At 44.8% G+C, this 27108-nt stretch overlaps 1 protein-coding gene across 2 annotated transcripts in view; it reads right to left on the bottom strand.

The window, feature by feature from the left end:
* CUL9 (cullin 9) overlaps positions 1–27108 on the bottom strand; it is a 2881018-nt gene that overhangs the window by 2679489 nt on the left and 174421 nt on the right. For both annotated transcript variants that reach the window (XM_044060287.1, XM_044060293.1), the window contains exon 3: positions 3627–3781. In XM_044060287.1, coding sequence (XP_043916222.1) covers positions 3627–3781 — 155 coding nt within the window. The remainder of the gene's footprint in view (positions 1–3626; positions 3782–27108) is intronic.

Genomic DNA, 27108 nt, shown 5'->3' with positions numbered 1-27108 from the left:
GCTCACTTTTAGTAAGAGTCCTTAATCTTTGGTCCAAATAGGGAGGAACCATCAAACAGGACAGTAAGGATGCCTTGAAACAGTTGGCAAAATAGCTTAATCACATCCAAGCATGGTGCTGCATAGCAATGCCGGTGCCAACTGCTCGAGATACTCTCCATCAGCTGCGTTACAAACAAGCCTCATGGAGACAATGGCAATAGACTGGAGAGAAGACAACTTGAGTATCCAGCATCTTCTGAACCTCTGCAGACAGCTGTGTTTTAACATTCCTAGAAACCTCAGCTACTAGATCACAGTGAAGAAACGTTGTCAGGTGGGAAAGGTAGGCAAGTTCCATGGCAACCATCATCATGATCACATCCACAGTCGGACCCTTACTCCAGTGAGCTCGATCCTTGGGGGGGGGGTTCAGTATAAGAATTTTGTTGGGCTTCTTCAGGATCGGCTCTACCATGTCAAGTTTCTTCCATGCCCTACGACACCAGATCTATGAGCACATCCAGTGGGCGAACCACCCACTGCGTGGACAGGTCCATGCTAAAGCCCTCCAAAAATACTGACTCATCTGGAGAAGGGGCTTCAATGGTCCAGCCTCAATGCTAGTGGAGAAACTCCAGAAGATTGTCAAAGGAGGCATCATCATATGTTGACTTTGGGGGCCCTTCTTCAGATGGTCAGTATCCTCTGTGAAGGTCTCCTTGAAGGAGTCCAGGGGCTTCCTCTTGCACTGCTTCTTGCCAGACACTTTCTGTTCCAGGTAATCTGGAGGGGAAAGGAGAGAGAAGTTATGGGCCTCTGCAAGGGGGGGGGCAAATTAAAGACCAACCAGCATGAGCTGACCCTGAGCAGGCTAATGACTAGTCACAGGAACTGATGGGAAAGGGGGAAGAGATACCAGTTGAGGAAAACTGACCCATCTTAGCGGACAACATCCTCTCCACAACGTCAGAGGAGGAGGTGAAAATTGGCAACCTGGAGCTGACAGTCCTAGGATCCAAAGAAACCAGAGACGTGCCAGAACCCAAGGGAGCTAAGACCAGAGCCAAACTATTGAGAGCAAATGCCCCACGTGGGAGGGATGACCCCAAAGCTGGGATAGTTGAACCAGACCCAGAGATGCCTGCCTCAACACAATGAAGCCCAGTTCCACTTGACTCCAATGCAGCTAGAGTAAAAAAAGCCAAGGTGTGGACTGAAGCTGAACACCGCCATGCAGTTGGATCTGGCCCGGAGGATGGAAACAGCTGGGCCCTAAGATTTTGGACCCATGGGGCCAGAAGGTGGAAACCAGGTTGACAGAGTTGAGGTTCCAGGTGATGGATCCCAGACCTGAAGGAATAAGGCCCAATTGCATCTGTGCTTTCAAAAAGACCCTCATCAGCTGCTACAGGCTTGAAGATTTGAGACTGCGCCGACTGACATAACTGAGTGGATGAGAGCTTAGAGGTTCGAGTAAGTGGCGAAGGACCTGCTGGTTAGAGCCAAGCCAAAGAGGGTAGGACCCAGGGAGGGGAACAAAAAGACTCCAACGAAACCTCCAGCAGAGTGGAGCAGGAAAAAGGGGAAATGGAGCCCCTTTCATCAAAAGCAGACTGACAGCTGGAGAAGGAGCCTTACACGAAGTCGGCACAGAAGGCGACTGGCTCAAGTGTCAAAGCAGATGCTGGTGCCTTGGCAGCTGGGAAACCTGTAGGTCTTATTGTTCTGCTGGACCTGAAGGTCCCAAGAGGAATCAGGCACAGCTACAGAGGCGGACCTCTTATGGTCCCCTTTCTAAGCCTTATTAGTCCTTGGCAGAGTGATGGTGACTCTTATCCGAACAATCCTTCAGAGCCAAAGGGAAAGCACCAGCCAGGAGGAGACATTTAAAAAGCCCTTGTCTCACTAACTGCCCTGGAACCAAACCCCTTATAGATTGCACATGGGGAATACAGGTGGGCAGACCTGAAGCAATAAATACACTTATGCACATCCTGCAAGGAGAGCAAATGCCTAAAAAAACACACTTATTTTTTAAAATCCTTTGGATCCATAACCACAAACACTACTGGGGGGAAAAAAACACAGACTAGACCCATGCTAAAAAATAGAGACACACTCTAGAAGTAAATATTAACCCTACGTAACCTACTTATTAGAAAAGTAGTAACAGAAAAAAGTACACTCTAAGGCAGAAAAAGCCCATCACTAACTACACACCACAAAAAATAGCTACTTCATATCTGAAACCTATTAGCCTAACTTATCCTACTATGCTCTGAGTATGAGGGCTGATAGGACAACAAAGAGCAAGAAAAAGGACACCAAACAGAGCCATAGATCAAGCTGCTATCTGGAATGGTGGCAAACTGAATATGAAGTATCCTCTAGGAAGTGGAGGACTGTGGGTAGGGGAGGCACAGCCCGGCAAGTTGAAGTCTTGTGGATTTGGCAGGCTCTGGATTGGAGTCACAGACAATAATTCTCAGACTTAAGTCAGAAGGAGAACACATTGGATCTTTACATTAGGTAGACAAATCTTTTGGTAGTAATCCATAATAGTTAAAAAGCCATCTGGACGACATGACTTTAAACACTTTCTGGCCCATTTGAGTGCACAGGATACAGACAACTGGTCATCCTTTCCAACAGATTCTGTCTTTTCCAAACAGAATCATAACTGCTTATGCATATCCAAACAATATAAGAGACACTCCTTGCTGCAGTACTGTTGATAAAATAATTGAGAACAAAGGTACACAAAACAAAAATGATGTAATGACATAATAACAGTATAACAGTATAATGACAGATCCATATGATCAGATTTTCACCTGGTGCAATTACTGGCTGTTGGATTTGACCAGAATTGACCTCTGCACCAACCTAAAAGCTGTTTGGTTCCCCGACCCATAAGTCCTTGTCCTCCACCCTACTACCTCAGATCAAGTTTGCCCCCAAATAATAAAATATCAAGGAACAAACAAGAAACCTTACATTAATGAAAGTAGGTCTTACTCTGCCTCATTTCTAAGTGGTATGAAAAACATCATGACATGGTTATACAGCACTGCCAGTGACAACTGCATATTGACAGGGAATGCCAAGATTGACTGGTCCTCGGAGTCTCATTAATGACTATGTGGGTAAAGGCAGAATAGTTTGCTGAACAGCAGTTCCCCAAACCATGACTTCATAACATAATTCACTAAAGCACATTTTTACCATAGTATGGACTGCAAAGTAAAAAAAAAAAGGAAAACATTTTGCCTGAGCCACATAAGCAAGTATTTTTCTTTTCTCTTGACTGTGTACATTTCAAACTCTGATACAGTACATACAGCATTGGTGTAAGAGTATCCTCTCTCCATGTGTGAAAAAATAATGCAGGGATTTCTCCCTTTGGTGAAATGAAGTTCTTCATTCTTTGGGGATCCGCCTCAACAAACTAATTCACCCAAAAACATGTTAACTTGAAAATACAGGAGTGCTTATTTCTTCATTATTATCACACTCTTCTTTTATTTACTGAACCACTATACTCAAAACCAATAATCACACTAATGTGCTTTATTTAGCTGACTACACCTACTCAGTGCAAATGAGCAGATTAAAGTCAACAAACAATTAGAAAGTACTCAAACCTGGGGAAGGTGAATCCCTTCAAAAGAAATGCAATGCTCTTCAGAAGAGGTTGTTTCAGCAAATAATTCCAAGAGAGTATAACGATTCTCAAAGTCCATATGCTGTTCAATTCCATCTTGTTGACTAAGAGACAGAAGGACATATGCACGACTCCCTAAAACCAAAGCGAAACAACGGTAACTAAGAATCAGTTTCAGACAGCTGTTTTAATACTTTTTTATCACCTGGGGAAGATGGCAAACAAACAGATGTATACATCTTCCAGAACTATTTCACTATACAAAAAAAAAAAAAAAAAAAAAGTAAAAAGTTTGCACTACTTGCAACTACAGTATTAAACAATATGCTTACAGAAACCACTGCTTGACACAGCCACAAAAGAATAAAAAATATATTTCTTTACATTACAAAAAGATACAACCGTAAACAGCAATATAAAGTACAGTTTTGTACCTACCATAAATGTAGATGTCCGAGTGCTAATACAGCTGCAGTCATAACAGATGGGTTTTCCTGCCGTCAGGCGGGTCCTCGGTCGGCCGAATTCCAAAGTCTAGGTCCGGCGTCGGATGTCGTCGCCTCTTCCCTGACGTCAGTGCGACAGGGGTATAAAAGAACCAGCCGACGCCATTTTCTTCAGTTTTTCTTGCCCCAGATGTCAGGTGCCCCCAGAAGGAAGGCAATACATAAATTTACGTAATAATGCAATGCAGTATAATCAAAAAACAGTAGTTGCAAGCAAATACACCATAAAAGAATACCCCAATCAGGTTGTATGAGGAAGTGTTAGCCATTAGGCCTGTCCCAGAGGGGAAGGAGGGTGGGAAACCTGGACTGCAGCTGTATTAGCACTCGAACATCTGCATTTATGGTAGGTACAAAACTGTACTATGTTCATCGTGCATACAGCTGCAGTCATAACAGATGGGTAGAATACCAAAGCTAAAAAAGGGGTGGTAGGCACTACGTGGAACTAGGAGGAGCCAGGATGCCCTGCAAGATTGCAGTGGCAAAGCCTGCTCTAGATTTGGAGTATAATGGTAGGTGATAGTGCTTGGAGAAAGTATGTACAGAACTCCAAGTGGCAGCTTCCAAAAATATCTTTGGTAGGAACCCCCCTGAGGAAAGCTGCAGAGGTAGCTGTGGCCCTTGTGGAGTGAGACCTGATGCCTGCAAGTACAGTTTTACCATGAAAAGAGTAACAAAAGCGTATGCAGTGGGCTATCCATTTTGAGATTGTCTGTTTGGAAATAGGCTTCCCTTGAGCTCCTGTAGCATAGGACACAAAGAGTTGCTCTGATTTTCTGAAAGGCTTTGTTCTGTCCAAATAATAACGTAGCTGTCTGTGAATGTCCAAGGAATGTAGTAGTCTCTCCCCTTTGTTTTGAGGATTGGGGTAAAAGGTAGGTAAGTGGATAGCCTGATTCAAGGCTACCCTGGATACTACCTTTGGCATAAAGGAAGGATTGGTTCAAAAAGAAACTCTGTCCTGATGGAAAATGATGAAAGGCTGCACAGCCATGAGGGCTTGTAGTTCCGAAACCCTGCGAGCTGAGGTGATAGCCAGCAGGAAGGCTGTTTTCCAGGACAAATATTGCAGTTCTGTTGAGGTAGCTGGCTCAAAGGGAGGCAAAGTCAGTTTTTCTAGAATGAAATTGAGGTCCCAAGCAGGTACTGGTTGTTTCCTTGGGGGTTTTATATTCTTAGCCCCTCTGAGGAACTGTCTTAAGAGGGGGTGAGAGAATAAAGGAGGATCAGTGTTGTATTCTGCAGAAATGGCTGAGGCATGGATTTTGATGGAGGAGAATGAAAGTCCACTGCTTAGCATCTCAGCTAGGTACTGTAATATTTGAGGTAAATTCAGTATTCCAGGGTTCTGGCCCTTTTTCTCATTCCAAGCACAAAACCGTTTCCATTTTGCGGAGTAGGCTTTTCTAGTAGAAGGTCTTCTGGCCTCCAAAATGACATCCTGCACCTCCTTGGAGAGTAGGGTCTGTTGTGATTTTAAGGAATCTTCCATGCGGCTAGATTGAGTGTTTTCAGCTGACTGTGAAGAGTTTTGAAGTTGTGCAGAGTCAGTAGAAGAGGCATTAGAGGCAGGATCCATGGTGGGGAATGCGTCAGGCTCCTCAGGAGTGTGTACCAGTGTTGTCTTGGCCAGTCTGGAGCAATGAGAATCATCTTTGGTCTGTCTGCTCTGGTTTTTAATAGAACTTTGGGCAGCAGAGGAAGAGGTGGAAAGGCATAAACTGTCATTGCTGTCCAACTGAAAGAGAGTGCGTCCACTTTCCAGGCCTGTGGATGAAAGGTCCTTGAGCAGAATTTTGCCACTTGGTGATTTCTGTGGGAGGCAAAGAGATCTATGTCTGGCCTTCCCCATGCTTGAATCATCTTTGAAAAAACTTGAGGATGCAACTTCCATTAGTGCGGATCTGTCATATTTCTGCTTAGGTTGTCTGCCAGCGTGTTTTCCTTGCCTGGCAGGAACTGTGCTTGAAGCTCGATTTGCAATTCCAGAGCCATGTTCCAAAGAGACATGGCTAGCCTGCATAGGGGGTATGAATGGGTTCCTCCCTGTTTGTTTATGTACCACATTACTGTGGTGTTGTCTGTAATAGCTGGCCTGGATGCAGCAGGTCTTTGAAAGCTATAATAGCATTTATTACTGCTAGCATTTCCTTTTGATTGATGTGTAGGTGCTTTTCTTTTTGGGACCATTTGCCCTGAATGCACCGATCTGTCATGTGCGCCCCCCAGGCGTAATCCGAGGCGTCTGTTGTGATGACTTGATTTGCTTGAGGCTTGCAGAATGGGAGACCTGTGTTTCTTTGGCATGCTTGAGCCCACCACAGAAATTCCTTTTGAAGACATGGAATCAGTGGTATAATTGTTTCCAAACTGTGGCTGTGTTGAGACCATAGGTTTTTTAGGTACCATTGAAGTTTCCTCATATGCAGCTTTGCACATGGGATTAGTAGGATGCAAGATGCCATGAATCCCAGAGCCTGCAGGATTTTCCTTGCAGTCAGCCTGGTGAAAGTTGCCAGTTTTCTGAAGTATTGAGTTAGTTGCCCTTGTTTCTCTGGCGTGAGGTAGGCCATCTGGGTGTTTGTATCCAAGTTGGCACCCAGGAAAATTATTGTTTGAGAGGGTATTAGCCTTGATTTCTTTTTGTTGTCTGTGTATCCCAGAGAATTCAACAACATTATTACAAACGCCAGATGTTTCAGAAGTATGTGTTTGCTGTCCGCTTGGATCAGGCAGTCGTCCAAATATGGGTATATCTGTACCCCTTGAAGTCCGCAGTAGGCAATTACTGATGCCAGGCATTTCGTGAACACTCTGGGCGCAGTAGATAAGCCAAAGGGCAATGCAGAGAATTGATAATGTGTTGAACCTGCAAGAAATCTGAGGTATCTTCTGCAATCTTGTCTGATTGGGACATGCAGGTATGCCTCCTTGAGGTCCAATGTTACCAGCCAAGACTCCTTGCCCAGCATGGGAAGAAGCTGCTGTAATGTGAGCATCTTGAATTTTGGCACGAGTAAAAATGTGTTTAGGATGGATAGGTCCAAAATAGGTCTCCAATCTTTGCCCTTCCTTGGAACCAGGAATAGTCTGGAATAAAAACCTTGACCCTGTTCTTGTGCAGGTACCTCTTGAATAGCTTTCATGTCCATGAGATCTGAAATTTGTTTTGTGCCTCTGCCCTTTGATTGTGTGGCAGGTTTGGCATGCCTCTCATTTTTGGAAGGGTGTGAAAGTGGAATCTGTAGCCTCTGTCTATAATGTCCAGGATCCATTTGTCTTTTGTGACAATATGCCAATTTTTCGAAAATAATGCCAGTTTTCCGCCTAAAGGTGCTGCCATTTGAGCCTTGCTTGGCATGCAAAGGGGAAAGTCATTGGTTCTGCTTTCTGAATGGCTGTGAATTATCCTCACCACCTCTTTGTGTAGGTGCTTGCCATTGTCTGCCTCTAAACGATCCTTGAGATTGCCCTCTACCCCTCGGGCATCTGTATCTACCTCTTTGGGGTCTGCCCGTGGCTGGAAAGGACCAATTTTTTGAAGGCCAATTTCTACTGAAACGTGGAGGTTGTACCTGTAGGAAATCTTTCACTGTTTGCATTGATTTTGCCTTTTCCTCCATTTTCTTTAATACCACCTCAGCTTTAACACCAAACAATACATCTTTTTGCAGAGGTGCATCAAGTAATTTAGCTTTAACATGATCTGGTAAGGTTTGCTCTTTGAGCCAAGCATGTCTACGTATGACTGATCCTGTAACAGCAACTCTACATGAGGCCTCTAAAGCATCAAAACCACATTGCAAGGTATGTTTACCCACTTGTTCTGCACTATGTAACAAATCCTGCAACTCCTTCAAGTCTGGTTGTTCAGGTAGTGACATTTTGCTTTTCAACTGTGATAACAGAAACTGTTGGTACTTTAACATATGGAACTGACAGTTTAATGCCCTCATGGTTAAGGTGGCCGAGGTGTATACCTTCTTCCCCCACCTTTCTAAAGCTCTGGAATCTCTCTCTGAAGGTAATGGATTTTTAGCAGTGGAGGCCTTAATTCCCTTGGGACCCTGTGAAATAGTTTCTGGGTTAGCCGCATGGCTTTTGTATAGAAATTGGTGTGAATCAGGAACCCGGTAATACCTATCAGGCTTGACTGGAGCTGGAGGTAAAGAATCTGGGGGGTTAAGGCAGGCCTCCGAATACACATCATCTAGTATATCTAAGACAGGAGGTATAGCCAGAGGCCTGTGCTGAGGGAGCAAGAGGAAATCCCTAAGCCTTTTCTTGGCATCTGAGTACTCTTGGACTTCCCAGTGGAAGTGTTCCCTCAAAGTATGTAAGGTTTCCCCAAAAGAGTAATCCTCAGGGGGGGAGACGGACGGAATGGACTCCTCTGCATCAGAGTCTTCAAAAGGGGAGTATGAATGTTCCTGGTCTTCAGAATGTTCTGAAATAATGGAGGCCTGGTCCGAGGAAGGGGATTCTTCCTCCACTCTGGGCCTTTTGTCCGGGGGTTGAGAACCCCTGATAAGAGAAATCAAATCCTCAGCCATTTTGAGCATCTGCTTTTTAGGCATGGGGCCTTGAGAGGGGCCCTGTGGAGCTTGTCTTTTAGTATGCAGGCTGCTTTAGACTTAGTGAAAGCCTTGATGGAAAAAGAAGAGGAAGGCCTGAAGACAACTTGAGAGGTGGCAGGTCTGTCTAAACTCTGAGTTTCACCACCAAGAGTGGCTTCGGTATCTGTAGTCGGGGTGTAGGCCGAAGAGCCTGCGACCTCGGGCACTGAAGACACAGCCAAAGAAGTGTCATCGGTAGTCAGGGGCTGCGTAGGCGCCTCACTGAGAACCGGACCACCTGTAGTCGGCTTTGGCATGGTGTCGGTAGAAGTCGCGAACCTCGTATATCGGTCCTTATCTTTGCGTCTTTTACTTAAAACCGGAGTCTGAGTATCCGACGACATAATGTAATTAAACTTTTTGCCAAAAAAGTGTTGGGCGAAATCTGCCCGACGCTTAATAGTGCGTCTGTTGAATGTAGCACAAAAACGACAGGCCGAGACGTCGTGGTCTGGGCCTAAGCAAGGAATGCAGAGGGAATGAAAATCCTTATGCGGTATTTGCTTCCCACATGAAATGCAATTATTAACTTTGTCTGACATCGGTCTGAGGCAAGAAAAGTTTCAACGGGTACTTAGCTTTCAAGAAGACTTTGGTTGAAAAATATTCGTAATCTCAGGAGCTGGCCGACCGGCACTTGCGAACTGCTTCTGCTTCGGGCACCGCGCGGCAAGAAAGACTGAAGAAAATGGCGTCGGCTGGTTCTTTTATACCCCTGTCGCACTGCCGTCAGGGAAGAGGCGACGACATTCGACGCCGGACCTAGACTTTGGAATTTGGCTGACCGAGGACCCACCTGACGGCAGGAAAACCCATCTGTTATGACTGCAGCTGTATGCACGATGAACAACAGAGCACTTACTATGCTAAAAGAGACTGGCTATTTCAATTCTATGCGGACATTAAAGAAGAAAAAAAGTTGTATATTTATCAGATACATCCTGACAGTTAACAGCATTGCCAATTATTAGGCAACTCACCGGCTGAAACTCTTCCACTGCTATTAAACCATTTTCCTTTACTCATAAAGCTATGCCTGGGAACCTCCCCCTCCAGATCTCTGGTATACCACACAGAGGGGCAAGCACTCAAACAGACCTGCATAATCAATCAATAAAGGGAAGCTGGTTAAGGTAAAGATGATGGGCCAGTTCATTCACATCTATGGCCATGTAAGTGTATAAACTTTCATACATCTGGTATGATGAGAAAGATTACTTGTGTAAGAACTTATCATAACCTTAAGCTGTCCTTCTCTTCCATGTTGCAGTATTCATAACTGTGGGGAGGCTGCTGCCTGCAGCACCAGACATCCAGCCAGTATACCAAAGTCTTAGGAGCAGGGGTATATGTGACATTGCCTGTCAGAGCCATAAACTGAAGTCAGCTAAAAAAAGTGACATCTGCACGTACCCATTTCAGAAATGACTGCCACATACATTAGTACCCCTGGGAAGCAAAGAAAAAGGAAGCTTTTCAGACCCACATATGCCACCAGGCAAGAATGCACTTAATAGAGGTATGCGCCTGTAGCTGTGCCCTGTTTGGATGGAGAGAAACTAGGGGATGCCATGCAAGAAGGATGAACAGGGTAATAGGGGGTGGGGGGCTGGATACTGCAACATGGAAGAGAAGGTTATCTAAGGTTAAAGTAAGTTCTTACACAACTAATCTATGTCCTTCTATTCCCATGTTGTAGTATTCATAACTGTAGGGAGAGTACCAAAGCTTTAGGTAGGAGCCTGGGCGGTAGGTAGTTACCTGGTCTATGAGACCCTGTAAAATTGACCTAGCAAACCCAGTTCTGGCTCTAGAAATCAAATCTAGTTTGTAATGCCTGGTAAAGGTATGAACTGAAGAACAGGTGGCCACCTCCAGTATGGAAGTGTAGTTCAGCCCCATAAAAAAGGCTGCTGAAGAGGCAGCTGCCCTAGTAGAATGAGCTCTCACACATTGGCAATTAAATCTTTTCCATGCAGGGAATAACAAGCAGAGATAGCTTTTGAAATCCATGATGATATAAGCCTTCTTAGAGACTGCCTTCCCCAATGGCCTAGGATGAAAGGAGACAAACAGCTGGTCAGACTTTCTAATGGATTTGGTCTTGTCCAGGTAAAATCTAAGTTGTCCAATAACATCCAAGGAATGCAAGGTTCTTTCAGAGGAATTTTGAGGTTGAGGGAAGAAAACTGTGAGGTTAATGGTCTGATTCAAGGACAGCTCAATCACTTTAGGCATGAAGGAAGGGTTAGTCCCAAGGGAGACCCTGTCCCTATGGAAGATAATGTAAGGAGGGTTAGCCATAATGGCTTGAATGTCCGAGACCTTCATGGCAGATGTGAGGGCCACCAGCAATACTATTTTCCAAATACATAGCTTAAGTTATGCTGAGTGAGCTGGTTCAAATGGAGGTAGTGTGAGTTTTTCAAGGACAAAATTAAGATCCCATAAAGGAGGAATAGGTTTACGAGGGGGTCTGATATAGAGGACCCCTTTTAAGAAGGATTTTGCCTCTAATCTGGATGCCAAAGGAGGTACTAAGGGAAGACTAGCAGAAATGGCTGACAAGTGTACCTTAACAGAAGAGTAGGTCAGTCCTGAATGCAGGAGCTCACACAAGAAAGAACCATGGGTAATGAACTAAGAAGAGAGTACTGTTTTTTTCTTTTGCCACCACCTGGAAAATCTTTTCCATTTTGACACAATTTCTCCTGGTACTAGGTTTCCCGGCCTCCTGCAGGATATTGAGTACATCCTCAGAATACAGGTGTCTGAAGGGGATCAGAAATCTATCACCCATAAGGTGAGTCTGAGGTTAAGCACCTGAGGGTGTACGAGAGACCCTCTGTCTTTTGTGAGTAGGTCAAATTGGTGGGGTAACCTGTGGTGATTGCCCTTGGCTAATAGGTGAAGTATGGGAAACAGATGTCATCTTGGCCAAAGGGGGGGGGGGGGTCACCAGCAGGATTTTTGGTTTGTCCCTCTGGATCATCAGAAGGACCTTTTGAATCAGTGTGAAGGGGGATTAAGGCATAAAGATACATCCCCACCCAAGAAAAAGAGAAGGTGTCCATTTTCCAAGCCTGTGGATGTGGATCTCATGTCCAAAACAGAGGCATCTGAATGTTCTGGGGGAAGGTAAACAGCTCTGCCTGAGGAAAACCCCACTTGTGAATAAGGTCCAACACCACCTCCCTGTGAAGCAGCCATTCGTGGGAGGGTGCAGAGGTTCTGTCAAGAGTGTCCATCACATTCTCTATGGAAGGAATGTACACTTGCTTGCAGGTGAATGTGTAGTTTTGCTGCTAGGAAACAAATCTGAATTGCCAGGTTGCAAACCGGGTAGGACCTTGTGTACCATACCCCCCCCCCCCCCAGCTTGTTGATATACCATAGGACAGTCATATTGTCTGACTACTTTCAAGGTGCCTGGAAGAAGGATTAGTTGGAAAGTTTGTAATGCTAGAAGGGCTCTCATCTCTTTGATACTGATGTAGTCCCTTTGTCTGAGGGAGGACCACTCTCCATTAACTTTGTTCTGATTGTGATTTTTCCAGAACTGCTCCCCAACCCAGATCTGAAGTATCTGTGTAAATGTGTTGTGAGGGTGAAGGGGTCTGCAAAGGTATACTCTGAGGTTGGTGTCTGCAATCCACCATTACAATGCTTTTTTCAGGCATGGGAGAAAAGGGGAGGGGAGTATCCACAGGGTGGGAATGTTGGTTCCACCAGCTCTTCAGAACCCATTGGAAGTTCCTCATATGCAACCTTACCAAGGGTAGCATGGGGATCAAGGATGCCATCTGGCCTAGGACGCTTAGGAATTCCCTGGGTGATATGGTCTGGAGGGAGAAGAGTTTGAAGGTAATGTGTGAGGGTCTCTGCCTTCTGGCAGGAGATGAAGGCTGCCATCTTGTCTGTTCATACCCTGCACCCTAAGAAGACCATGTTCTGGGTGGGGGGTCAGGTGAGACTTTTGCTGGTTCACCAAGAATCCTAGGTCTGCCAAGGCTTTGGAGACCATGCATAAGTGATAGCAAAGAGTGCTGCAGTCTTGGTGGAGGATTAATAGGTGTCCAGATATGGGTACATTTAAATGCCCTGCATTCTGCAGTGAGCAATAACTGGAGCTAGGCACTTTGGGAACACGCTGGGAACTATGGAGTGCCCAAATGCAGAAAATTGAAAATGCAATTAACCCACTGAGAAACGTAGGAATTTCCTGTAGCTGGGGTGAATGGGGAAATGAAGATAGGCAACCTTCAGATCCAGGGATACCATGAAAGCTAGGTGGGGAATGAGGGGTAGGAGATGATGCAAGGTGAGCATTTTGAAGGTAGGCAACCTTGAGAAAAAGATTGAGGACCAACAAATCCAGAATCAGTCTCCAAGGGCCATCTTTTCTTACGACCAGAAACATCCTGGAGTAAAATGCCTTGTTTATCTGGTCTGGAGCCACTCTTTCTACGGTGCCCTGAGCTAGCAGCTGATTCAGAATTGGAGAGAAGAAATGAAGCTGACTGGGGGGGCTGGGGTATCCCCTGAAAGGAAAAATTGTCCACCAAGTCATAAAATAACCTTTTTGAATGAGGGAGAGTACCCAAGCCTCTGAGGTGATTTTCCGCCAGGAGGGTAGGGAAAGGGAGAGATGGAGGGACAGGGGAGTGGAGGTGAGTAAAGGCTATGAGTTACAGTTGAGGGGCTGTCAGGGTCAGGCTGTCTCCCAAAAGGGAGTAGAGGCGGAAGAAGAGCATGATCTAGGAGTAAAACGTTTCCTAGATTGTCTGTCTCTGGTTTTCTAAATATAGTTTAAAGATAGCCAGATGGCTGCATAAGATTTTGAGCACGAAAGACTTGCAGATGTTGCAAGATGTATGGTCGTGACTTTCACCTAAACAAAACAAGCACTGATCGGGCATGTCCTTATGTGGAATTTATTTTTCCAAGCACACTTCCCCTTCCTAGCTGAAATGTACGTTTGAAAAGCTAGAAAAAGGTAAACAAAAAACCCAAAAGAGTACTTATCTACATTGGACAGCCAAAACAAATGACCAAACTGATTCCTGGAGCTGGCAATAAGAGTTCATAAATCACTGAGGCAGAAAAGTTCTGAAGTGGGCACTTGCAGACATCACTTTTACAGCTATCAGTTTATGGGTCTGACAGGCAACATCACACATACTCCTGCACCTAAGAATTTGTTATACTAGCCGGATTGCCCGGTGCTGCAGGCAGCGACTTCTCCACAGTTATGAATACTGCAACATGAGAATAGAAGGTCATCTATCCTCCTTAATGGAGCAGAGTACCATATGTCTTTCTAGATCGTCTATCTCATGGGACTATACTTCTGACTAATACAGCTCAGAATGAATGCCAATCAAAGTATAGAGACAGCTATGCCTATCAGAAACAAAAAAAACCCTAGTGGAATCCAAACAAACAGGTTGTGCAATAAAAGAAAATAAGTTGCAGCCAAGATTAGGAAGTGCTACACCCAACATAATAAAATCACTCCCATAAATCTTTAAGAGGGCAAAGTCTACTAAAGCCAAATTTGAGATAAAGACAACCTCCCAGGCAAAGGACAACTAGAAGGCTTTTTTTTAACTACGTCTGAAACCTCAAAGGCAGCATACAGCAGTGTGGAAAAGTGACTGTAAATGGAGCCACCTACACGGAGCTTGAAGATACAGCAAATCTGCTGGCCAACAAATTCAGCTCCAATTTTACACCCCCTCTCCAACTATCACTAGGGAACAGGTCCTACAGGCACTCTCTTAGGCCAAAAACAGTGCATCAATAGGACCTGACAGCATCCCAGGACGACACCTAAAAAGCCTGAAACATTACCTATCAGAACCCCTGGAGTCACCGTTAAAACTACAGTCTCCAGACAGTCTTTATGCCATGTGAAGAACTGCAATGGTCATCCCCCGCTGCACTAGGGCAGGCCATCAATAAACCCAAGAACCCTAAAGTCGGACTATCCTCATACGCAAAGCCATGAAACAAATCATCATGGAAATTATTAATAAGGACATAGAAAACGTTCAACCACTGGATCCAACTCAGATTGGTTTTGTCAAGGGCAGATCATGCCAACTCTGTCTGGTGGGCTTCTTTGAGAAGGCCACCAAGGCAATGGATGAAGGCAAACTGATGCATACTGCTTACCTTGAACCAGCTAAAGCATTTGATACAATACCCCAATTCAGGCATTGTGAAACTCATGAATATAGGAAAAAAACATTGCATTAGGTGCTGGATAGACAGCTGGCTTTCAGACAGGACTCAAAGTTAGGATAGGGGAGATCACCTCCACAAAAAGGCCAGTCACTAATGGAGCTCTTCAGGATTTTCTGCTGGGTCTGCTCTATTTAAGAATCTACTTCTTGGAAATCAAGGCCAATGTCAAGGGCCTCAGGCTGATTAAATTTAAAGATTATTGTAAACTAGGAGCAGTCATAGAATCCCCACAAAACATTAATATCCAACAGGAAAGACTAACACACAAATGACTTGTACCAAAAGTATTAAAACTCAATGCCAAGAAATGTCTAACAGTATCCTTTGATAATTCAGCCACCCTAGGAAATTACCTAATCGATAGCACACCCCTAACAGAAACAGTCAGGGATCTGGGTATGCATGTAGATCGTAACCTGGCTTTCAACCAGTATGTGTCTATGGCAGCAAGGATATCATTCTATGTTGCTCAACTTATAAGCAAGGTCATGACACCTAGAACCAAGAAAATCATTTCAATGTGCTTGGCCTTCATCAGACCCATCAATGATTACAACACACCCCATTGTTTTTTATCTGACCAGGAACATGCAACTGGAACATCCACAGAGGTTCTTCACAAAAACAATTGCAGGCATAAGCAGTAGGTCTTGTGCAGATTGCCTCAAAACCCTATCTCTGTACTCTGTTTCCTACAAAAAGTGTAAAAGGAGGCAATAAATGTCAGGCATACAAGGCATCCTTGGATCCCAGTCTGATGGACTTTCTGCATATTCACAAGATATGTAGCACTGAAAATGTTCAATCTAGAGATTTAATCTTTGCTTGTGACAAACAGGACACATAGGAGGGACAGGTACGAGTCTCAGAGAATCCTCCTTCCCTGAGCAGGTTTCCCAATGTCAAGCAGACCTCTTCTCTAACCCTATTCAACAGAAACTTGGACCAGTAGATGGGAAATCAGAAATAAACTGAGTCTCGCACCCATGTCTCAAATGGACAGAGGCAACCTGTAAATGTTGCCCTAGCTTACATACACACCTTAAAATAATCTCTAAGGCAAATAAACTTGTGGGATACAAATGGGATGCTTGACTAAAGTTATAAAGGGCCCAGTGCTCGCTAACCTAATATATACATATGATCTATGAAGACTTGGATCTGGACACCACATTCAATTTATAGTGTCTTGTGAAAGCACTACATGATTACCATGTATATGCTGCACAAATGTCAAAGGCTGCACTAGAACGAGATAGCCTGAGAGGTAGCCATTGCTCAAATTCAAGGAAATACATGCCTAGAGGACTTCATAACAAAACTTTATGTGATATGTTAACGACTTAGCTTGGGTACACAAATGTTATGTACTTACCATGATACGTTTGCAGAAGTGTGACTGTCCTCATATTGTGTAGTACTACAGACACAAGTATTATGATCACTCAGCACATCAAACTTTTCCAGCTTTCTCAGACTCTCCCCATCTCATAATAAAAAGCAGATCTCCCTCTCCAAATGTGAGGCAGCCATGTTAAAGACAGGCAATAAATACAATTTACAAGGCCATCTCTAAAAAAGCAGAAGGCAGGTATGGTTATCAAAGTATGGCCACACACACATACTGACAGTTATGGTAAATACTGATTTTGCTAGCAGACTGGAAAAAAGTTCCACTCTTCAAGGGTGGACCATAGCTGAACAAACCTTGAACACAGTAGCTCCAAATAAGAAGTTATGTACTCACCATAACATTCCATGTTTGTTGTCCATAATCTCGCCTTCAGTCTTGCTAGCTGGGTTGTGAACCGAGCATCGGTTCCGACTCGACCTAATACTAACGCTCGAGAGCTTCCACTGGCTTGAGGCTATACCCTATCCCATCATGCTTAGGGAAGACAACCCAGACCTTGTTTGCAAATAACACATCTGAATTTTATATACCAAAAATCTCAACGGTAATAGCTATTAGCCTATGCCTCAAGAGGCAGAAGGGAAGCAGAGAACACACTTTGCAACCAATAACAATTTCCTCTCGATCCTCCAGCAGCCAAGGTTGGGGGAAGGAGGGTGGGACGCAAGAATGAAGGCGAGATTATGGACAACAAACATGGAACATCATGGTGAGTACATAACTTCTTAATGTTTTGTTGTCCTATCTCGCCTTCATTCTTGCCGGTTGGGACAACGTCCCTAGCACCTTCTTTCTTGGGTGACTCAAGGAAATAAACTTCAGAATAGTGGAAATAAAGGGAGGCCACGTCTACTTTGTAATGAGTAATAAAGGTATGGGGGTTTGACCCCATGTGGCTGCAGCACAAATTGAATCCATAGGTAATCTGGCCTGAAAGGCAGTCAAAGTTGACATGGCTCTGGTTGAATGGCCTCTAATCTTTCCTGGCAGTTGTCTATAATGAGAATTATATGCGTGGGTAAATAGTGTCAGTAAGCCATTTTGACAAGGTCATTTTTGATATTGGGGCTCCTTTCCTGTTATCTGAGAAGGAAACTAATAACTGGTCAGACTTTCTAATTTCCTTTCTTCTATGCGTACATCCAATTGGTGTAGGGAATATTCTGCCTTGTTGCCATAGTTTGGCAATAAAACAGGCAGGTCGATGGATTGATTTAAGTTCGTTTCAGAACATACTTTGGGAAGAAACAAAGGATTTGTTCTAAGAAAGACTATCTTTGCGAAAAACTAAGTAGGGAGGGCATATGGATAGAGCTTGAAGTTCCGAAACCCTCCTAGCTGAAGTAATGGCTACCAGAAAGGCTGTTTTCCAGGTTATAAATTTTAGTTGGCAAGAGGAAGCTGGCTCGTATGGTGGGAGAATCAGAGTAGTCAGTACCAAATTAAGGTCCCAAGGAGGTGGTGGTTCTCTTACTGTAGGCCTTAGTAAAAATGTACCTCTCAGAAAGGCTTTGCACAATCTGTGAGACATTATTTTTGATCCCATGTCTCCTATGAGGTAGTTAGATATGGCAGCTAAGTGTACCCATATGGTAGCTGCTGCTGCGCCGTCATTAAACATTTCTGCTAAGAACTCCAAAATTGTACTTACAGGGGCTGTGAAGGGATCTATGTGATTCTTGGAAGCCCAACAAGAAAATCTTTTTCATTGGCTAGCATAAAGCCTTCTAGTTGTTGTCTTATGAGCTGAAACTAGAATAAGACTGGAAGTGGAGCTGCCAAACCATCAGTTTGAGGGTCTGGATAGAGGAATGGAGCGTCCCTGACTGGTGAGTCGGAAGACCTGGCACCGGGTCCAGGATCCACGGCTTTTCCCAGACATGGTGCCATGGGAAAGGAAACCAGATATGACGAGGCCAGTAGGAAGCGATCAGTATTAACCTGCAACTCAATGCTTTGGCTTTTGTAAAACTTTGGGGATTAAAGGGAACAGTATGGCAGTGGGCAGTCTCTTCTCAACACTGATTGCAGTGCATATTCCGGGGAAATCCAACGTGATAGCGGACAAATTGAGCAGAGCAATTCTAATGCCTCATGAGTGGTCCCTAAAACAGGAAATTGCGAACTAGATTTTTCACAAGTGGGGCAAGCCTTGCTGTGACCTGTTTTCCACGGCCATAAACACCAAATCCAGCAGCTATCTTGTCCCAATTCCCCCGCTGGGGGAGTCACTAAGGGATGCACTCATTCACAATTGGCCCCCGGGACTCCTTTATGCTTTTCTCCTGATGTTCATCGTGTGACACTGTTGCAGTCATTACACTTGGGTTATCCTGCCATCAGGCGGTTCCCCAGCCGGCCTGAGTTCCAAAGTCTTGGTCCGGCAACGGGGTACTTATCTTTGTAGAAGACTTCGGTTCGGGATTCGGAATGAAAATCTCAGGAGTAGGCCGACCGGCACTTGTGAACTTCTTTTGCTTCGGGCACCGCGCAGCAAGAAAGACTGAAGAAAATGGCGTTGGCTGCATCTTATATACCCCTGTGGCACTGACGTCAGGGAGGAGGCGACAGCAACCGACGCTGGACCAAGACTTTGGAACTCAGGCCGGCTGGGGAACCGCCTGACGGCAGGATAACCCAAGTGTAATGACTGCAGCAGTGTCACATGACTAACATCAGGGGAAAAGCATAAAGGAGCCCCAGGGGCCAATTGTGAATGAGTGCATCCCTTGGTGACTCCCCCGGCGGGTGAATCAGGACAAGATAGCTGCAGGATTTTGTGTTTATGGACGTGGAAAACAGGTCACTGCAAGGCTGGCCCCACTTGTGAAAAATCTAGTTCGCAATTTCCTGTTTTAGGGACCACTAAGAGGCATTAGAATTGCTCTGCTCAATATGTCCGCTATCACGTTGGATTTCCCCGGAATATGCACCGCTATCACGTTGGATTTCCCCGGAATATGCACTGCAATCAAAGTGTTGAGAAGAGACTGCCCACTGCCGTACTCTGAGCCTCTCAATACAGGAGGGAGGATCTGGTTCCGCCTTGTTTATTGGTATACCACACCACTGACATGTCTGTCTGTATTGCAATCATGCCCATTGGAAGAGAGAGCTCTGGAATACCTACAATGCCAGAAGCACCACTCTCATCTCTAGGACATTGATGTGCAAGTGGTACTTGTGTCCCTGCCAAGTTCCTTGAACGGTCTTTCCCAGATAATGACCTCACACACCCTATCTAGGAAGCATCCGTGGTCACTGTGGCTACTAGTTGGAGAAGAGTGACCAGCCTGCCTAGAGCTATCTGCGTGGAATGAAGCCACCAATGTAGGTCTTTCTTGCAGAAGTCTGTAATGAAGATCTTGTGGGACATGGGTAACTCCTGCATGGACCATTGAGTGAAGAGGAGCCACTGAAGGACGCTCATATGAAGATGTGCCAGAGGTACTAATGTTATGGCAGCTGCAATAGTGCTCAAGACCTTTAGAACCAACCTTGCTTGCACTGTCTTTTTTGAGAGCAAGATGGACACTTGGTGTCGCAGTGTCTGTACCCTGTCGTGAGGCAATTTTGCTGCCCTGTCTATTGTGTTTAGGTCTGCTCCTATAAACGTAACATACTGTGATGGCAAAGTACAGTTGTGTACACTTACCATAAATGTAGATGTTAGAGTGTATTCACTGTTGCAGTCATTACATTTGTGTAATCTGCTGGCAGGTTGCCCTCAGTCAGCCATATATATGTATATACATGCGTTGTCGCCTCACAGTAAGACGTCCTGTTCAATTGTGCGTCAGGGCCGGCAACTCGGCACATAAAAATCTACTGCCAATCATTAGTGGACCGGAGTTCTGCTGTGGCAACCCCTAACTGGGAAAAGCTGAAAGACACAACAACAACATATACATGCATCAATATAAACTTTACTTCATCTACAAGCAAATACACCACATAGGTTGTAGAAGATAGAGAAGGAAAGATAAATTTCAGAATGATAGGGGGATGGTGGGGGGGGGGGCCTGGACTTCAACAGTGAATACACTTGAACATCTACATTTATGGTAAGTGCACACAACTGTACTATGTTCTTCGTATTTCACTGTTGCAGTCATTACATTTGGGTATAATCCCAAAGCTATGGTTGGGAGGCTGGAGCTAAACAGCATTAGGTGCGGCTATAAGGCCCTGCAGCACTGTAGTGTCAAAGTCTGCCCTGGACTTAGAGTGGAGAGGCAAATGGTAATGCTTTGTAAAGGTGTGAACAGAACTCCAAGTAGCAGTCTCTAGAATATCTTTGGTTGGTACTCCTCTGAGAAAGGCTGCTGAAGTAGCTGCAGCTCTGGTGGAATGAGACCTAATGCCCTTGGGCACAGGTTTACCATGGTGTAAGTAGCAGAAACGGATGCAGTGGCTTATCCACTTTGAAATTGTCTGCTTTGAAATAGCCTTTCCTTCTGATCCCGCAGCATATGACACTAGTAATTGCTCAATATTTCTTAGAGTTTTAGTCCTGCTCAAGCAGAATCTTAGCTGTCTGTGTACATCCAAGGAATGCAGAATTCTCTCCCCCTTGTTCTGCGGATTTGGATAGAAAGTTGGTAGACGAATAGTTTGATTAAGAGCCACACTGGAAACCACCTTAGGCATAAAAGTAGGATTTGTCCTCAGTGACACCCTGTCTGGGTAAAATATGATAAAAGGCTCTACAGCCATGAGGGCCTGTAGCTCTGAAACTCTTCTTGCTGAAGTAATTGCTAGTAGCAGAGCTGTTTTCCATGATAAGAACTTTAGATCAGCGGCAGCAGCTGGTTCAAATGGAGGCAGGGTGAGCTTTTCCAACACATAATTGAGGTCCCATGTAGGTAATGGTGATCTTATAGGAGGCCTTAAATTTTTGGCTCCTCTAAGATACTGCTTTAGTAAAGGATGAGAAAAGATTGGTGGCTCTGTATTGTAATGAGCCGAAATGGCAGAGGCATGGATTTTGATTGATGAAAAAGATAGGCCCTTGTCAAGCATCTCAGTTAAGTATTGTAATATCTGAGGAATATTTGGTTCTACTTTATCAGTTCCTTGTACTTGATTCCAAGCACAGAATCTCTTCCATTTATCAGCATAAGATTTTCTAGTACTAGTCCTTCTGGCTTCCAAAATGACAACCATCACAGCTTTACTGAGAGGTGTTGCTTGTATAACTACACGATCAACCATGCTGCCAGGTTCAGTGTCTGGAGTTGATTGCGCAGGATCTGATTGTTTTGCTGGGACAGTAGTTGTGGTTTTTGAGGCAAGGTCCAAGCTGGGTATCGAGACAAGTTCCTTAGGATTGAGTACCAGTATTGGCGGAGCCAGTCCGGGGCAATTAGTATCATCGTTGGTTTCTCTTGTCTGACTTTAAGGAGGACCTTGGGTAGAAGAGGCAGAGGAGGAAAGGCGTAAACAGATAGGTTTTTCCAACTGAAGGATAGGGCGTCCACTTTCCATGCTTGTCTGTGATAAGTCCTTGTGCAGAACCTTTTCAATTGATAACTTTGAGAAGAAGCAAATAGATCTATGTCTGGGCTCCCCCATTTCGCTGTTATCATTCTGAAGACTTGTGGATTTAGTTTCCACTCGTGTGGATCCATAAGGTTTCTGCTTAAATCGTCTGCCAGAGTGTTTTGTTTTCCTGGCAGGAATTGAGCTTGAAGATGTATTTGGTAGGTCAAAGCTGTGTCCCACAGTGCCATGGCTAATCTACAAAGGGGGTATGAGTGTGTGCCCCCTTGCTTGTTTATATACCACATGACTGTGGTGTTGTCTGTCTATCAGTAGTTGTCCTGGATGAAGTAAGTCCTTGAAGGCTGTTAGGGCATTTTGAACAGCTAGCATCTCTTTCTGGTTGATATGTAGATGCATTTGTTTTGGTGTCCATAAGCCTTGAATGCATCTTCCTGCCATGTGGGCCCCCCAGGCATAATCTGATGCATCTGTTGTTAAGGTTTGGCTGCAGGGAGTAGAGTGAAGGGCACTCCCATGTTTTCGTGACATGCCTTTGCCCACCATAGAAACTCCTGTTACAGGCAGGGAATGAGAGGAATCATCGTTTCCAGACTGTGTGAATGTTGACTCCATAAACTTTTTAGGTACCATTGAAGTTTCCTCATATGCAGCCTTGCATATGGAATTAGTAGGATGCAGAATGCCATGAAGCCCAGAGACTGCAGAATTTGTCTTGCAGAAGACTGGGTTTTTGTTGCCATCAGTTTGAAGTAAGTAGTCAGTTGCCTTTGCTTGTCTGGCATGAGGTTAAGCCATCTGGGCAGTTGTATCCAAGCTTGCACCCAGAAATGTTATCTTTTGAGAGAGTACCAGTTGTGATTTCTTTTCGTTTATTGTGCACCCTAGGCATGTTAGAAGCCTTTTCACAAATGCCAGGTGTTGAAGAAGAATGCCCTTGTTCTCTGCTTGAATGAGACAGTCGTCCAAGTAAGGATATATTTGTATACTTCTTTGCCTGCAAAATGCAATTACTGGTGCCAGGCACTTTGTAAAGACCCTGGGTGCAGTAGATAAGCCAAAGGGCAGTGCAGAGAATTGGTAACGCATTAAGCCAGCCTTGAATCTGAGGTATCTTCTGCACTATTGTCTTACTGGGAGGTGCAGGTATGCTTCTTTTAGGTCTAAAGTCACCAGGCAAGCATTCTTGCCCAGCATGGGCAGAAGCTGCTGCAAAGTCAGCATTTTGAATTTTGGAATGTCCAGGTATGTGTTCAAAATAGATAAATCCAGTATTGGCCACCAGGCCTTGTCCTTTCTGGGTACCAAGAACAGTCTAGAGTAAAAACCTTGTCCTTTTTCCTGTTCTGGTACTGTCTGAATGGCCCCCATATCCATGAGGGACGTAACCTGTTTCTGTGCCTCTGCCCATTGATTTTTTGGCAGATCTGGCCAACCATTTGCCATTGGCAGAGTGTGGAAATGGAATCTGTATCCCTGTGATACAATGTTTAATACTCACTTGTCCTGGGTTATTAACTGCCAATTTTGAGCAAAAAGTGCTAATTTCCCCCCTATGGGTGCTGAAAATAGATAAGTGCTTGGTATAGGCAGAGGGAAGTCATTGGGATTGATTTCTGTAGGTTTGCGCTTTATCTCTTCCAGATTTGGAGGTGGAAGCGCCCCATTGCTTTGACCTCTATGAATCTTGCGCCTGGTATCTGGAATCCTTAGGGCGTCTGAATTTGCCCCTTTGAGCTCTGTCTGACACAGGAAAGGACCAATTTTTTGTAGGCCAGTGTCTACTGAATCTTGGTGGCTGAACTTGTAAGAAGTCTAACAGTTTGCATAGACTTAGCTTTGTCTTCCATTTTCTTTAAAACCTCTTCTGCCTTAATACCAAACAGAGAATCATGCTGTAAAGGTGCATCTAGCAATTTAGCTTTAACATGATCAGGCAAATTTTGTTCCTTTAACCAGGCATGCCTCCTACTCACAGATCCAGTAACTGCGACCCTGCAAGAGACCTCTAAGGAATCAAAACCACACTGCAAAGTATGCTTTCCAACTTGTTCAGCTGCATGCAATAATTCCTGCAATTCTTTATTTTCTGCACATTCTAAAATCAACATAATTTTCTGTTTCAGCAATCCCATAACATGTTGTTGGTACTTAAGCATATGAAATTTACAGTTTAAGGCCCTGACTGCCAAGGTTGCAGATGTATAAACCTTTTTTCCCCATCTGTCTAGTGCCCTTGAATCTCTGTCAGAGGGGGTAGGATTTTTTGCTGTTGAGGCCTTAACTCCCTTTGGACCCTGTGAAATAGTTTCAGGATCAGCAGCAGGGATTCTAAATAAAAATGTATGCGAGTCAGGGACCCTGTAATATCGGTCAGGCTTACTGGGAGCCGGAGGTAGGAGTCAGGGGTCAAGCTTGACTCCGAAAACACATCATTCACAATGTCTAAAACAGGGGGAATGGCTAAAGGCCTGTGCTGAGGGAGAAGGAAATCCCTGAGCCTCTATTTTTGATTCTGAGAAGTCTTGACTCTCCCAGTGAAAATGCTCCCTCACGGTATGCAAGGTTTCTCCAAATGAATAATCCTCAGGAGGAGATGCAGATGGAATAGACTCCTCAGCATCAGAATCCTCATAGGGAGGTATAGATAATTCCTCATCAGAAGAAATAGAAACCTGATCTGAAGATTCATAATCAGTGTCTTGCCTAGGCCTCTTATCTGGAGGGGGATGGGTACCCCTGATCTAGGTAATAAAGTCTTGAGCCATTTTGATCATCTGTTTTTTTAGGCATAGAGGCCTGTGGATGTGGCTCATGCGTCATTTTTTTAGTTTTAGAAGTTGCTTCTGTCTTTGGTTTTGCAGCTGTCTGTGATATACAAATGTTGAGGTCTGAATACACCCTCAGAAGCCAGTGCCTGCTCAGTGGCTCCGGACCCATCCGAGGGAGATACATCCGTCGGTTCAATACCCTGAGTATCTTGCAGCATGCCGGACTCCACATGGGTGTCGGTAGAGGCCTGCGACTCAAAGGTAGCGGGTATCAGGGGCTGCGAAGGCACCTCACTGAGTACCGGCGAACCAGTGACTGGCTTAGGAGAAGCTTTGTCGTCGGTTTTGGATCACTACTGCCTTTCTCTGTCCTTTTCTTTGCGTTTTTTATGCACTCTGGTAGTTGGATTGCTATCCCATGACATTTCTGGGTAGTTAAATCAGTTTCCAAAATACTTTGATGCAAAAATATACCGACGCTTAATAGTGCGTTGGTTAAATAGAGCACAAAACCGACAGCCAGGCACGTTGTCATCAGGGCCTAGGCAAGGAATACAGTATAAATGGAAATCCTTGAGGTATTTGCATCCCACAAGTAATACAATTATTAACTTTTTCTGACATCGGTAAAAAGCAAGAAAAAAAAGTTTCCCCAGCAGGGTACTTAGCTTTAATGAAGACTTTGGTTCTAAAACTCAAACTCGAATATTTCAGTAGTCGGCTGACCGGCACTTGCAAAATGCTTCTGCTTTGGGCACCGCGTGGCAAGAAAGACTAAAGAAAATGGTGTTGGCTGCATGTTGTATACCCCTGAAGACCTGACATCATGGAAAAGAAGACAGCAACCGACGCAGGACTCAAGACTTTGAAATTCAGGCCGACTGAGGGCAACATGCCAGCAGATTACCCAAATGTAATGACTGCAACAGTGAAACACGAAGAACATCAAGGCAGATTTTTCGAAATTTATGGTAATGCCCAGTTCCGAGCATAGGTGTATGGTGGTGTCTCTTGCCTTGGTTGGTAGACGCTCAGTGGTGGCAGTCAGGAGCCAGTCGAGTAAGTACGTAAACACCCAGAATCCTAGATACTTAAGGTGAGCCGTGACGACTGCCATGCATTTGGTGAACACTATGGGGGCTGCAGTGAGACCAAAGGACAGAGCTTGGAATTGGTAATGACTGGCTCCCAGTTGGAAGCGTACATGTCTCCTGGATAGTCTGTCTATTTTTATATGGTAGTATGCATCCTGGAGATCTATTGAGCACATCCAGTTGTCTTTTCCCAGAAAATGGAGAACAGACTGCAGTGTCACCATCCGTAACTTTGATTTTTTTTTTTTTTTATGGACTTGTTCAGCCTGCTGAGATCCAAAATGGGTCTCCAGTCCCCTGTTTTCTTTGGAAACAATAAGAACCTTGAGTAAGTTCCAGATACAATTTGGTCTAAGGGGACTTTCCAGATGACTTTTTCCTAGCAACCTTTGTACCTCTAGGGTCGCTTGATCCCTTTGAATGGGTGGAAGGTCTAAGACTGATTTTCATTGTAAGGGTGGGGAGGAGAAAGGTATGTTGTATCCCCTGGATATTACTGACTGTATCCATTTGTCTTGAGTGATGTTCAGCCAGGCTTTTCGGTACAGTGATAGTCTGCCCCCAAATGCCTCCAGAGGTGGACAGGCGGGCCTTTCAGGAGCGCTGGAAAGGTCTGCCAGAGAATGTATCTCCTGGTTTTGCAGACCCCCTCTGCCACGAGGTCGGCATCTTCCATTGTTATTTCTCCCTCTGGGGGAAGATTCACCATGCGTGTCTGGCAAAGCTCTTTGAGATTTGCAGAACCATGTTTTCCCGCCCTTTTGGCCTTTGGGATAAGGCTTGGTAAGGAGGGAAAAACGTACTCCCACGGGCAGAGTTTTGCCTTCTCGTTCGCAACTGGTCAGAGTCTCTTTAACCTTAGGACCAAACAAGGATGAGCCGTCAAAAGGGGCGCTAGTAAAGGAAGACGAAGGGCTCAGCGAACTCGCAAAGGCGCATCCAGGAATGCCTCCTCACAGCAATTCCTGTACCAGTTGCTCTTACTCACACCATCAGCTGCATAAGAAATGAGCCAGATAGAGGAGTTGACTACTGAATTTACGGTAGCAAGCTGGGCTGTCACCTTGTCTGGAACCCCTCCAGCTGTGGAACCTTGGAGGGCATCTTATAGCTCCCTTTAGGAGATCCCTCTGAATTCTGGTAAAATGCGTCAAATATTTCAGCGATCTGAGTGCAAAGGCTGCTGATGAAAAAGTCCATTTCCCATACCTGTCCATCGTTCGAGACTCATTCGGCGGATGGACAGATGAAGTCTCAGCTAACTCCATTTTGGTGGCCACCGCCACCATCATAGCATTTATTGGGAC

The sequence above is a fragment of the Protopterus annectens genome, chromosome 1.part0 (genome assembly GCF_019279795.1).
Source record: "Protopterus annectens isolate FY-2018-M chromosome 1.part0, PAN1.0, whole genome shotgun sequence".
NCBI classification, from domain to species: Eukaryota; Metazoa; Chordata; order Ceratodontiformes; family Protopteridae; genus Protopterus; species Protopterus annectens.
This window is presented reverse-complemented; position numbering and strand designations above follow the sequence as displayed.